Below are 12,823 nucleotides of genomic sequence, written 5' to 3'. Positions count from 1 at the left end.
TTAAGCCATTTAACCTGCAAAAGATGAAGACTCGTAAGACCAACATGGCGGCGGGGGGGCTCCAGGGGACCCAGGAAGCCGTCACAGAACCGGGGTCCCAGGCCCGCCCGTCGGCCTTGTGCGCGCCTGGCCGCGTGCTCATCTTTCCAGCCTGGAGGCGCCAAACTACAGCGCGCTCTGCAGCCGCGTCCAGACGGCCACCGAGCCGGGAGGTCCTCCAGGGACGGGAGGCCACCGTGAAGCCTGGCTGAGAAAAGGCGGATGTCTGCGTGGATGAGGTGGGATGAGGGAAGGAAACGGCCTTCTCGACACAGGGCCCCTGCGGGATCCACCTTGGTCCTATCTGCCCCACAGGACATTTCGTTTGTCCAGCAGTCTTCTAAGACAAGAGCGCTCTGCCCTGCGGGGCCTCCATGGCTCCCGTCACCCAGGCCTGCGTGCAGGGCCTGCTGGGTGCCGGGGAAGGGCCGATCAGCCGAGGGCTCGCGGGCTCGCGGTGACTGGCTGGGGTGGGCGCTCGAGATTGACACTGGCCAAGAAAATGTGGTTGTTACTGCCAAACCCTCTGCAGCTGAAACCACATGGCCCCAGAGGACAGATGTGCGTGCCAGGTGGCCGGGCCGGCTACTGGCCCGCCTGCGGCTGGTGATGGGTGTGGAGTTTGTGATTCTGGTGGAATGGTTTGTGAGCGGGCTTGGGTGGGTCATTACCTTCAAGGCTATCCATGTCAGCTTGGGGGAGAAACAGAAAATACAAGATTAATGTTAGATCGCCGAAGATAATGAACTGAAAACCAGAACCAGTCAAACTCCCAACCAAAAAAAAAAATAGAAAGAACCAGGCAACGCTGGCCACACCGCCATCCTGCGGGAGGGAGGCTCGTCTTGTATTTCACGTCAGCTTTTTGAAACAACGTGCCTTCCGCCTTGCTGGCTGTGGACGACACTCTCTTGGGAGGGGGTTTCTTGGGAAACCAGGCTGGTTTCTGGGATGAGTACCTGTCGCCGCCACAGAGTTGGGACTTTAGCTCTGGGTGCTGCCCGTGCTGGGGAGGCTGGCCCCCCGCAGAGGCGGGTGTTCCTGTGGCAGGGCTACAGGCCCGGTGGTGTCAGCGTTTACACAATAGACCTTCATGTTCTGGGATCATGAACTCCAAGGGCTGGAGACCCCCACTTCCCACTAAGAGGGCTTCATCTTAGAAGAGCCTGGGCAAATGACAACCCCTCCCAGAAGCCCCGGATCTTAACAAAGGCACAGAGCCCTGTGTGACTGTCACACATCTCAGCCTTCGCGAGTCCTCACATGAAAACTAGACGCCTACCCAAGCACAACCGAATCAAAGTTCTGGAACCTGCTGACAGGCCAGACTGTATCACACGAACCAGTCCAGACTCAACTAGGCAGTCTTACTATTTCCTAGTCACCGAGAGAGAAAGGTCTGATGTTAGGATGCCTTTGAGCCTCAGTGCCTTTATCTGCGAAATGGGAATGCCATGGTGTTACATCGTCGTGAGGAGCACATGCGAGGCTGTGCCTGGAGGAGCTAAGCCGGGAGAGGCCTGGACACAGGTCCCTTTGCCCTCAGTGGGGAGAGGTCACCCCGCAGCATTCCACAGGGCAACACCACATTAAGAGCACCCAGACAGGCTTCCTGCCGCGCTTTATGAATGGATTCAAGAGTAGTTTAGGATGTTCCGGGCTTCCAGATATTTCCAAAATTTTTTACAGTTCTCCCTTTTAAAAATGGGTAAGAAGTTACAAAGGAAAAAAGGCTAAGGATTATGTAACATATGTGATTCAAGATCAAAGGGAATGGCCAGCACGTCCCTCCTGTAGTCACAGTCCCAGCCTCCCTGAAGCCAGCCACACGGGTAACCCCCGGCACGGAGTCTCGCTCCACACACAGACTGCTTGGTTTTAGGCCAGTATCTCAGGTAGGCCACAGTGCCAAAAGGCCCAGGGTTTGAACAAAAATGATTTGTGACTTTGGTTGCAGATGGCTTTTTGGTTTTTTTCGTTCTACTCCGGGACATTTCCCCCCCGGGTCTTAATCAGAGCTATTCGAGGGCAGTCTGGGAATCAGGCGCCAGATGTGGTGGGCGAGGCACATTTCCTACTGCGACCCCAACCAGTGTTTACCTGTTTGTATTTTCTGTAACAACGCTGGATGACAGCAGCAGCCACTTCTTGCTGTTCCCGCAAGGGTCGGCCCTGAGGGGTAATGGGAGGGGACAATCAGTAATGATTCTGAGGGCAGTGTCAGCCTTCCTAAGGCTTAGGTAGAATCACCCCACACTTAATTACCTAGCTCGGAATGGAGTCCCCAGGTCTGCCAAAAGACCGCAAAACTCATTTTAAATATAAATTAGGAAATAATAAAATGATCAGACTAAATCTCTAGCTACTTTGCTTCTAAACAGAGGCCTGGTGTCTGGCTAGTGGGAGGTCTAACAATACTCACTTTCAAAGGATGATGAGTTGGATAGGTACTGTCTGCCCCCCTAAATGGCCAGTCCCCCATCATCTTTACTGAGAGAGCCAGGGATCTCTAAGTTTGGACTGGATGATTCCTGGCTTGGGAAGGCCTCTGCGAGCAAAGATGCCTCAGAGAAACCCGAGTGAGACCATTAACCTCGCTCATCACCAATGCACGTGTGGTCGCTTTACCACAACATTTCTGGGGGGCTATGGGCTGCCTAAAGTCAGCCCCTGGGCCTCCAGTTAGAAATCCCAGCTTATGTCACAAACTCCCGTGGGGGGCGTCAACTGTACGCTGAGTAAGCAGCACCCCTCGGTGTTCCCGACCATGGAGGGCGAGCCGGTGATAAGCCCCCGTTGCTGGTCAGTTCTGTTTCCCTAAAGCTTCTGAAAATTCTCCCTCACTTCACGGGACATAATCATTTTCAGTAAAATTTCTATAAACTGAAGGCAAAAATATCCCCAAAAAAACCATGCTTTTGTTTGAACGATTCTGACTTTCCCAATTTGGGGCTCCTTGGGAGGCAGGGCGCGGCCTGTTTCACCTTGTACTTCCGGAACGCTGTCTGGACAAGCCTGGCAGCCTCGTAGAGCTCCCGCTGCTCATGGTCAGACAGGGTCAGCTGCGCAAAGTCATTCTCCACCTTCTCGCTGGTGGACGCGCTCAGGAACTCTGACCAGTCCGCTGCCGAGGGGAGGCTGGGCTTCTCAAAAGCGATTTCACTGACTGGAGAGCCAACGGGGCTCAAGCTGGTGTTGGAAGTCGGGGTGAGAGGCTCGTTATATGCGCTTCTGCAACAAGAGGGGGGCGGAGAGGGGCCGGTGATGGCTGTACCCGACCAACCACACTGAGGGACGGACAGCGGGGGTCTCTGTAGGGGCCGCCGAGGACCGCTGAGGACCTGCCACTTTGGCAGGCAGGCTGCCCTCAGACTTAGGGCTGTGATTACCACCTGGGAGCATGAGATCAGCCCCATGCTGGACACTGGGTCCACCACACCCACCAGCCTGCCCCCGTGCAACTGCCCCTCCTCTTGGGAGAAGGCCTCCCAATCCATGATCTCACAGCCTCTGAAATGGGGAGACGTCCCAGGCTGGGGTAGGAAGAGGGCCTGGAAGTGGAACTGAACTCATCCGAGTGCCGCCTTCCTCCCTCGACAAGGTCTTACATCACACGGCAGTCCTCGTATCCAACCAGCCTCCCAGGCCCCCCGTTGCATCCGGGAAATCAGTGTGGGGGAGGAGACCCAGGCGGACCTGATTTGGGCAGCGCTGGGCAGGTGGTCAACGTCTGCAAGGTAACTGGCCAGCCAGCTCATGGCACTGCTGATGGTGGCGGTGTCCGGTCTCTCCAGTGCCGCAGGCTCCATGGGCACGAAGTTCTCCTGCTTGATCCGGTCGGGCGTGGCTTCGATGATGTGTTCTGCCAGCGTCATCATGTTCACCTGGAGCCCGGGGCGCATGGGACACGCAGGTCAGAAAGTTTCCCCAGGTTTCCCCAACACCCCGTCTGGACAGGCAGGAGCAGAGAAGGTGGGCCCCACCCAGCCCACACAGGCTGAGCCACCGCCAGGGGCACTGAGACTGGATCATCTCTCAATCACAGTCTGGCCACCAGCCTTCTGTCAAGCCCCTGAACATCTAGCCCGTGCCCACTCTCCGGCCCTCAAGGAAGGCCAGAGGAAGAGTGTGATAGGCAGTAATAAAGGAGGCTGCCACGTTAACGTGTTGACATTACTGGTTCCACCCCCATTCTGCCTCCCCAGGAGAACCCCAGTTTTCCAGAGAGCAGCAATGTGCCAACCCCAGTGGACAGCTCAGGTGGACACAGCTGATGATGCTTATTCTCTTGATCACCCAGCCATCTGGGGAGGACTAGGGCGAAGCTTTTGCTTTCCGGATAAGAGGTATTGATGCACGGGGCCCCGGCCCACTCCTTCCCACCCTGACAACAGACAAGCTTGAGCTTGAGCTGTCTGTTACCAGGCAGCAGGCACAGAGGACAGAGAACCCAAGAAGAAGGTGGCTGGGCCCCAAAGGGGTATCACCAGAAACTGAGTTTCTGGGCTTCTGGCCATGTGAAGGTAAAGAATCATTTTTAAATTAAACCACTGCAAGTAGGCTGCTGAGACTTGCACTTGCCCAAAATACAGTCCTAACAGATGCCCTTAGGAATCTACAAAAGTCGTCCAGAACGAGGTATGTTTTATCTGAATCAGCAAAGGGGCCTTGGTTCTAAAAAAATTCCTCTGCGTGTCTTTTGAAAGTGGAAATTGGAGTTTATCAGTTTAAGTTTTATTTTGTTTTGAATTCAGGAAACATGGGTTTATAGTGCTGGGTATGATACAGGGGAACAGGTTCCCACCTGCTCAGCCACACTCACCCACCACCAGGTCCTTCCCCTCAGACCACCTGGGCTGCTTCCTTCTTTGATCCTCTTCCTGCTCCCCCTCTAGCAGCCTCAATTCTGCAGCCAGATTTCTCGGGTCTGCTTTGGTTTAGATACATAACTTCATATACCAGTTACTAAAGGCACCACGCACATTAAGTCTGTGCACTAAGGCTTCTAACTGCAGGGCCTGGTGTTCCCTAGGCTCCTCCTGTCCAGGCAAGCTGGAGGCCCTGAGCCGGCTGGCCTGACACTACGGAGAGGCCGATGGCCCATGCTCCCATGTTCTCTCTAGTCTCTGCTTTAGTATTCAGCAGCCATGTTGTCAGGGACACAGTGGTGACTGTTCTATATTCTTTTTATTTTTTTTTAAGATTTATTTATTTATTTATACAAGCACTGGGTACAGTCAGAAGCGCAGGAGGGTGAGAGGATTCACCAGAGCCAGAGTGGGGAGCAGAACAGGCAGACTGATGATAGACTGCTGAGGGGAGCAGCGGGTGGCAGGAGAGGTCTGCCACACCATGTGGGACCCTCACCCGGTGGCCAGGGATCGAACCAGTGCTGCAGAGGCTGTGGGCAGCTTCGCCACCCAGCACTCAACCGCTGCGCCACCAGGGAGGCCCTGTTCTGTATTCTTGACATAAGAGGCTATAGAATTTCTAACTCACTGAGGGGGAAGAAGAATCAAGGCATGTGTATAGCTCTCTACACACATATGTGCTGAGGCTGTATATACTCTCTCTCTCTCTCTCTGCCTTGCTAGCATATAGACACATAGACTATCTTGCTAGACATATAGACTATCTGTCTTCGTGTCTATATTGGCTATTTGTCTCGCTATTTATAGGTACACTATTGGGCTTGATATATACGTTCTCTCTTTTCTTTCTATATTCTTTTACCCTCTATCGCCACCAACCACTTCACGCTGACGTTTTCTGTATCATTTCACTTCAGCAGTGTCTTTTACAAGCCGCACACAGCATACTTTGCTTTTCTTTTTACTCAGTCTGAGACTCTTTAATAGAATTATCAGTTACCAAAGTGTGAATGAATCACATTTGAAAATATTCCTACAATAGCAGGCCTTCTGTTTATTATTTCTATGGTGGCTTCTTTCTGTTACCATTTCCCAGCTTTTTCCAGAGGAGTTACATTTTCACTGTTCCTCTATCAACAACTTAGACACTCTGGAGGCTGCTTTTACACTCCCTATTAACCCAACATTTCTGATAAGCTTACCTTAGCCTGTATTTGCCTACCAATATCACAAGTGGAACAAAATCTGTGACCTTCCCCAAGTAGGACAGTGACTTTATCACACTTTGATCTTCTTTTACTTATCTCCCTCATTTTTTTTTTTAAAGATTTATTTATTTATACATGCACTGGGCACAGTCAGAAGCGCGGGAGGGTGAGAGAATTCACCAGAGCCAGAGCGGGGAGCAGAGCAGGCAGAAGGACCGAAGTACACTGCTGAGGGGAGCAGCGGGCGGCAGGAGAGGTCCGTGTACCATGTGAGACCCTCCTCCGGTGGCCGGGGATCAAACCGGTGCTGCAGATGCTGTGGACAGCTTCGCAACCCAGCACTCAACTGCTGCGCCACTGGGGAGGCCCTCTTATCTCCCTCATTTGTTAAAATAACTTAAAATCTTAATTCTAGGTGTTTCTAAACATCGCTCCTCTCCTGTTTAAAGAGCCCCAACCCCCACCCCGCCTTCCCCCGCAGCCACACCCTAATAACCACACACGGGCAGCTGTCCTGGCTCTGGCCTTGCTCCTCCACGGGCATGGGCTTGGTGTGTCTAGAATCGCCTCATTATTTTTAATTGTTATTTTTCCATTTGGCTGACACATTTCTTTAGGCTGTTGCTTTTTGCACAGATGTGTACTCTTAATTTGACAAAATAGCATTCTCTCGATGTTCAGCGAAAACAAAAGGAGATTTTTTTATTTTCTCTTGGTCTGTTTCGGGAAAGGCACCCACCATAAAGCTGAGCTAGCCAACAACTACTTAAACCTAAATTAATTCAACTTCAACAAACTCAGGAGATCTAATTCCTGAGTCACACTAGCTACGGTTCAAGGCCCGTGAGGTGTCATCACCATGCTCAGCAGGGTTTCCCCTCTTCCACACTGACAATTTCTGTAGCCTGCCATTTCGTATCAAGTGCTTATATTTATAAATATTGTTCTAGATGGCTTAGTAGAGCTTCCTGGTCTGGATTCCACCAGGAATTGCTCAAACAGGGGCTGCCTGCTGTATCAAGAGCTCTACTGGCACGTGGGCTGCACGGTTGCCGGACAGTGTGAGCTGCGTCTGTGCTGCGAGGACACAGTGGGTAGTCGTGACAAGTCTGCGTGGCCCAGAGCCTGGTCATTATTTGGCCCTTTAGAGAAAAAATGTGCCAACTCCTTGTTTAAAATTTCACTTGATCTCTCTGACGGCTGGCGCTGGTAGATTAGCAGTGGGGCCCCCACGGGCACAACTGGTGGAAAAACGCTGGTACTTTTCACTCTGCACCAAACAGTGGGGGGGCTGGTGGAGGCTCCTGGGGTGCAGAGACAGGCAGCAGGTTGGCAGTTAGAATCCCCCGGGGAACACAAGCCTGCGCCCAAGCCCTCCGAGCCCCGCCCTCCTGCTGCATCACGTCTTCGGAAGCCCAGCTGAGCTTCCTGTGGGAGTGTTCATCCTCTCACATTTGTACTGGGGTCTATTACTGGACACTGGACTCTGCAATGAAAGCAAGTCAAATGCAAGGTCCTAGGTTGCACCTCTGGCCCTGTGTCTTGTAACTTATGGAACTTGCTTGCTCAGTAGCCTAGCCCAAGGTGACCTTGGAATATAGTCTCCTAATCCATAACAAATCCAATGGCTAAAGGGATTCTGGGTTTCCTAGCACTGTCCTTAAGGGCAGTCAGCTTTGAGGTGAGTTCACTGTGACTGCACCATGGTGAGACGATGGCCGAGCTGACCACAGCCACCCATCTCTCCCACGCTGCCCCAAGTCTCCGCTCTCACTGCTCCTGGGCTGTCACCCGGTTATAGCTGGCACTTAGCACAGCGGGATCTGTCCCGCTGGCCGGATCAGCGGGTCACACGAGCCTGCTGAGAGGCAGGGATGCAGCAGGAAGGCTCAGCTGAGAGCCGGTGGTGGGCGGCGGGCCCTCAATTCGCCATGCTGGAGTCACCAAAGGCACATGTGGCCAGGTAGAGACCCTCCCTCGGCCTCACGCGCACGCGCGATGGGCCTGCTAACCCTTCACTGGCGAGACCACGATGCCTTGGGACACTGACCGCAAAGCTCCGGGAGCTCGGGGCAGCAGCCTCGGCGGCTCACCTGCCCGGGCCTTACCTGGATGTCGTCCATGGGCTGCGAGCACTCCTCACTCTCTGCACTGGCCCGGCAGGGCCCCATGTCTGTGTCCACCACCTCTCTGTTAGCCATCATCAGCACACTCATTGGTTCCCGGGGACGCACCTGGGAAGGTGCTGCCTCCTTTCCTACACTGGTCCCCTTCGGATTTCCAGTCACCTGCACTGTAGACACACCAATGTAAAGATCTTTGGAATTCCACTTTACTACAGGCTGAGATCCAGAGGCTTGGAATCCTGCAGGCTCGGGAGAGGGAGGGGAGAGTTCCCGGCTGTAGTCCCTCACTCCTTCACTGGGGCTGATTGTCTCGGGGACACACTGCTTAGAACTAGGGCTCTGCTTCCTGAGATTGGGCTGTTCCAGACTCAGTGCAGTGGACAGCAGCTTCTCCTGCCTTGCCTGGAAGTGCTCAGGGTTCAATTTATGCTTTTTGGGAGCTGGATAATCTTTGTGGCTCTCACTGCTGTAGTAATTAGAGGGTTCAGACCGAGGTCTTCTCAGCTCTGAAAAGTACAGTAGAAAGGACAGTCAGGATAGGTGGCAAAGTCAGGAAACCTAAAGAATTAACACTTTCTCTATGCCTGAGAGACACAAGGGGCAAAGTGGGAACTCGGGGCGCACCCCTCACTTGTCAGTACCCCCAGCAGCAAACACCGCATTCACTTCCTCTTCCTCCTCCAAAATGTGTACCTCTTTCAGGCACGGACATGGTGTTTTTGCTGCGTTATGCAGATGGCAGGGGTGGGGAGGCACTGGGCATCTTATAGCCATAAGGAAAACCAGAAACAGAAAAAACCCAAATAAATAAAGCCCTTAAAAGTGGGTGGCTATGCTACGGCCTCTCCTGGGGGCAGCGGAGGGGAAGTGGCGGACAGGCCGTCGGTCTGAGGGGTGACCATGCGGATGGCTACCTGGATTGGTACTTGCAATGACGGTGACGCCTTTGGGTATCTCCGGGGAGTGGGTGGCTTCACTGTGCCACTGGGTCATCCAGCTGTCTGGGCTGGGATCCTCGCTGGGAGGACAGTGCACACGGGGGGTCTGGCCCAGCTGCACCTGCTCGTCCCTCTGTAGGTGCTCCAGGCACTCCGCTAACTTCACGTGGCCCCGCGACCGGGCGATGCCCAGAGGCAGCCGCCCCAGCGAGTCGGGGATGGAGATGGCCCGGCGGTCCCACTTGTACAGAACGACAGCAGCTTCCAGGTGGCCGAGGGCGCAGGCCCACATCTAAGGCGGGGACAACACCGTGGGGGACAAGCTTTACTTTAACCACCGCCGCCAAGGCGCCCCTCGCTGGCCCTCTCAAGCCACAGTGGCTCTGATCAGGAGCACAGGTGAAGGGCAGGCACAGGGGCAGGGCATCCCCCATGCCAGGCCAGAGAAGCAGTGGGGGGCCGGGGCCGCCCTTACCAGGGGAGTGCAGGAGAAGTGGTCCACGTTCAAGGGGTCGACTTCCAGCTCCAGGTCAATGCTATCTGCGTGCTTTGTGCTGGAAGGACAGAATGACATGGCCACCTGATTAACCCACCTTGAAAGGAAACCTCAGGAGGGAAGGAACCCCACAAAGGTGAAGCCAACCTGGGACCCTAGCATCCCTGACATGAAGAAATAGGGCGCAAGTCCCCAGGGGCACTTTCTGCTAATAGACCAACCAAACCCCAGTGCCCACCAGCATCGTGCTTGGCATCCCTCGGGCACAACTTCCTAAGACCCAGGCCATGGTCCTTAGAGGAAGCCCTGGGCTCATGAGCCGGCGCTCCCGTGGCAGCTTTCCCCCTCGGCCAGAAGCCTCAAGAGGAAGTTGCACACCAGGGCAGGAGGACCACCACGGCCTGCACCCTAGCCTTACCGCCACTTGATGAGGGTCTGGATGAGGGTGGCGTAGCCCTGGGCCGCCGCCAGGTGCAGGAGGGTCATCCCACGGAAGGTCTTGGAGTGGATCAAGTGCTTGGACTTGGCCCAGCAGGCGCGGCTCATCATCTTCTCGCAGACCACCACTACGCGGCTCTCGAAGCAGCCCCCCAGCGTCCCGGGGGCCGAAGCACACTGGGCGGGAGAGCACAGGTCAGGCCCGCCACCCCCGGAGGCCCTCCGCCACGTCAGCGCGTGATGGCGGGAGGCAAAGGCGTCGCGAGGAGCTACGCGAGCCGGGAGACGCAGGGCTGAAGACGACGACACCCAGACAGGGAGTGAGCCCTGGCCAGCCGGCCTGGCAGGGCGCCTGGGCTCTGAGGACAGCAGTGTCCGCCTGTCACAGCTGACCACAAACTTCATGCAGCTCCATCTCGTGAAAATGCTTAAAAATAAAAGGGCCCTGGTCCCCCAGCTGAGGTGAATGTGCAGGTGAAGTGTTGGGAGAGCAGAGCTGGGAGCTGCCCAAGGGCTTCACCGGGGCTCCGGGGCTCCCGTGCTCCTTTGGAAGGAGAGTGAAGTTAATGGGTTTCAACAGGCTCCCTCATAAACAGTAAGAGGTGCCTGGGGGGAGCACTGGAGACTGTGAGATTTACACAATGGTGGTCCCCAGGGAAGAGCGGTCCTCTCGTTTAACCCCTTGGCTCCACCACCTTCAGTCAGTTGTGAAGGAAGAAAAATAAAACCCAAGCCAGTAGCCTCAAAGTGTATTTGAGGCTCTATGACAGCAGTTTTGTGTTTAACACCCTCCCCCAGACACACGGCACTCTCCTCCTCGTCTCTGGCATTATTTAACGTATCTTTTCCAGTAACAAACCCCCTACGAGCCCTACAGAAAAACTGCTGCTCCTCACTATTCTTTATTTTTAAGTCTGGAAAAAAATGCCCGCAAAAATGAAAAGGCAGACGACGGTTAGGACGTCATCCTCACTTGAGCTGTAAACACATCTTACAGGAGAACCGCTGGGTGACCCCAACCTGAGCAGAACGGCCTTGACCCCAGAGGCCTCGGCAGAGCCAGCCTACGCACACCAGGCTGACACACTCATGTGCACGTGGAAACCGCCGGCCAGTGAGCCAGGAGGGGATTTTTCTTGCAATAAACAAACAGCCACGTCTCCACGGCTTAAAGCAGGCACAACCGTTTACCCAAGTCAACTTAGACGGAGCAGAGTCCTCGGGAGCAGTTAAGGTGGGTCAGACGCTCACAGGACAGCTGCTGAGCGGCCGGTCTCTGCAGCACCCGTCTGTCAGGCTCCTCTGTTCTGGCCACGAGACCCTGTCTACAGCGGGGCAGCAATGGGGGGGCAGAAGGCGTCTCAGCCCTCACAGACCCGCCTGTGGGCCACGCCTTTCCTTTCTCATTGATTTCTGACGACAGGTGAGAAATAAGAGGAGCATTTACGAAAAACAGGGCTTAGGTTTTGGGAACGCTAACCTGTGTTCTCACCTGTTATTACTGATGACACTATTAACAGCTGAATACTGTAAAAATCACAAAACGCAAAATGTTTGCTTAAAAAAAGTAATTTTTCAAAAGAAATTATCATTTGTCATGGAGACAAAGAGGGGAACTGCGGTTTGGGGGCAGCGGCTCTATAGTGCGGGTCCTTTACATTTATTCCAGATCCCCTTGAAGAACAGTTCCTGCCGAACTGTAAATCCCCTTACGTGATTTACATGCAAACCCTGGAGACTAAAGGAGCCTGAACCGTATTCGCTCGGTTCCTGGTGCCTGGGCCATAACCCGTTCTTCATGGGATTTACAAAAGGACACACAGGGAAGATGGCAGAACGATAACCGTGGCGACAGGAGTCCTCCCGGAAACAGGTCCTCTGGCCCTCTCCTTACTGATCTTCGCGGCCTTGCACGTGGCTCACGCGTGACTGGGCTTCACGCTTACGTGCCAGAAGCTTACAGGACAGAAGCCAAGACGGGACGGGTTGGCTGGACCCCAGCCCCGCAGCCCCAGGCCACGGCAGGGCCCTCGGACTCCAGCAGCCAACAACTGGGGAGCCCCCCTCCCCAGGCATCTGTCCTCGAGCCCTCTGGACACCGTCCGTGTCCGGGAGCAAAGCCAGCAGCAGGGGAGGGACGGGCGACGGCGCCCGGGCCGGGACACGACGCGGAACGGCAGGGGTGGGGCGTCCGCGCCGACGCTACCTGGGCCTGGCCGCCTCCGTTCCCACTGCCGGTGCCCCCTGCGCTGCTGCCTCCTCCGGCGCCCTGCTTGTGCGGCTGCGACCCCGTCATCTCAGCCATCCTCCTCTCCATCTGCTCCAGGCGCTCCAGGATGGACATCCTGAACTGGTTGTCTAGGCAGACGAAGGAAGAGCAGGTTACGGGGAGCAAGGGGAGCGCCTGCACCCCAAGGGCACTCGTCCCCACTCGGGGTCTGCCCGGACCCTCCACCCCGCACAGGACACGGCCTCCCCAAGAGCCCCGTTCTCTGCTGGGGGAGCGAAACACCCCCTTTTGCCAAAGATCCTGGCTTCAGGCTCCTGACACCCCATCTCTTCGTCAAATCCCCAGAGGGAGCCCATGAGACGGACGACGTAACAAGCCCAGGGGAGACGGCGGCCGAGACGGGGAAGGAGGATTCTCGTCCTGGGGAACAGCAGCGTCTCTGCCACTCACACACTGAGTCTTCACAAAACAAACGAA

At 55.0% G+C, this 12,823-nt stretch overlaps 1 protein-coding gene across 7 annotated transcripts in view; it reads right to left on the bottom strand.

Moving 5' to 3' along the window:
- CAMTA1 (calmodulin binding transcription activator 1) overlaps window positions 1–12,823 on the bottom strand; it is a 637,675-nt gene that overhangs the window by 16,363 nt on the left and 608,489 nt on the right. For 5 of the 7 annotated variants that reach the window (XM_054691786.1, XM_054691787.1, XM_054691788.1 and 2 more), the window contains 8 exons: window positions 12,323–12,474; window positions 10,097–10,293; window positions 9,658–9,736; window positions 9,159–9,474; window positions 8,227–8,750; window positions 3,736–3,923; window positions 3,024–3,270; window positions 2,140–2,211 (listed from right to left, as the gene is read on the bottom strand). In XM_054691786.1, coding sequence (XP_054547761.1) covers window positions 2,140–2,211; window positions 3,024–3,270; window positions 3,736–3,923; window positions 8,227–8,750; window positions 9,159–9,474; window positions 9,658–9,736; window positions 10,097–10,293; window positions 12,323–12,474 — 1,775 coding nt within the window. The remainder of the gene's footprint in view (window positions 1–2,139; window positions 2,212–3,023; window positions 3,271–3,735; window positions 3,924–8,226; window positions 8,751–9,158; window positions 9,475–9,657; window positions 9,737–10,096; window positions 10,294–12,322; window positions 12,475–12,823) is intronic. The other 2 variants (XM_054691789.1, XM_054691790.1) reach the window with 1 other exon arrangement.

This window comes from Talpa occidentalis, unplaced genomic scaffold, assembly GCF_014898055.3.
Source record: "Talpa occidentalis isolate TD23 unplaced genomic scaffold, MPIMG_talOcc4v2.1 talOcc4.9, whole genome shotgun sequence".
In the NCBI taxonomy this organism is placed as follows: Eukaryota; Metazoa; Chordata; class Mammalia; order Eulipotyphla; family Talpidae; genus Talpa; species Talpa occidentalis.
The sequence above is the reverse complement of the archived record's forward strand: the minus strand, read 5'-3'. Positions and strand labels throughout refer to the sequence as shown.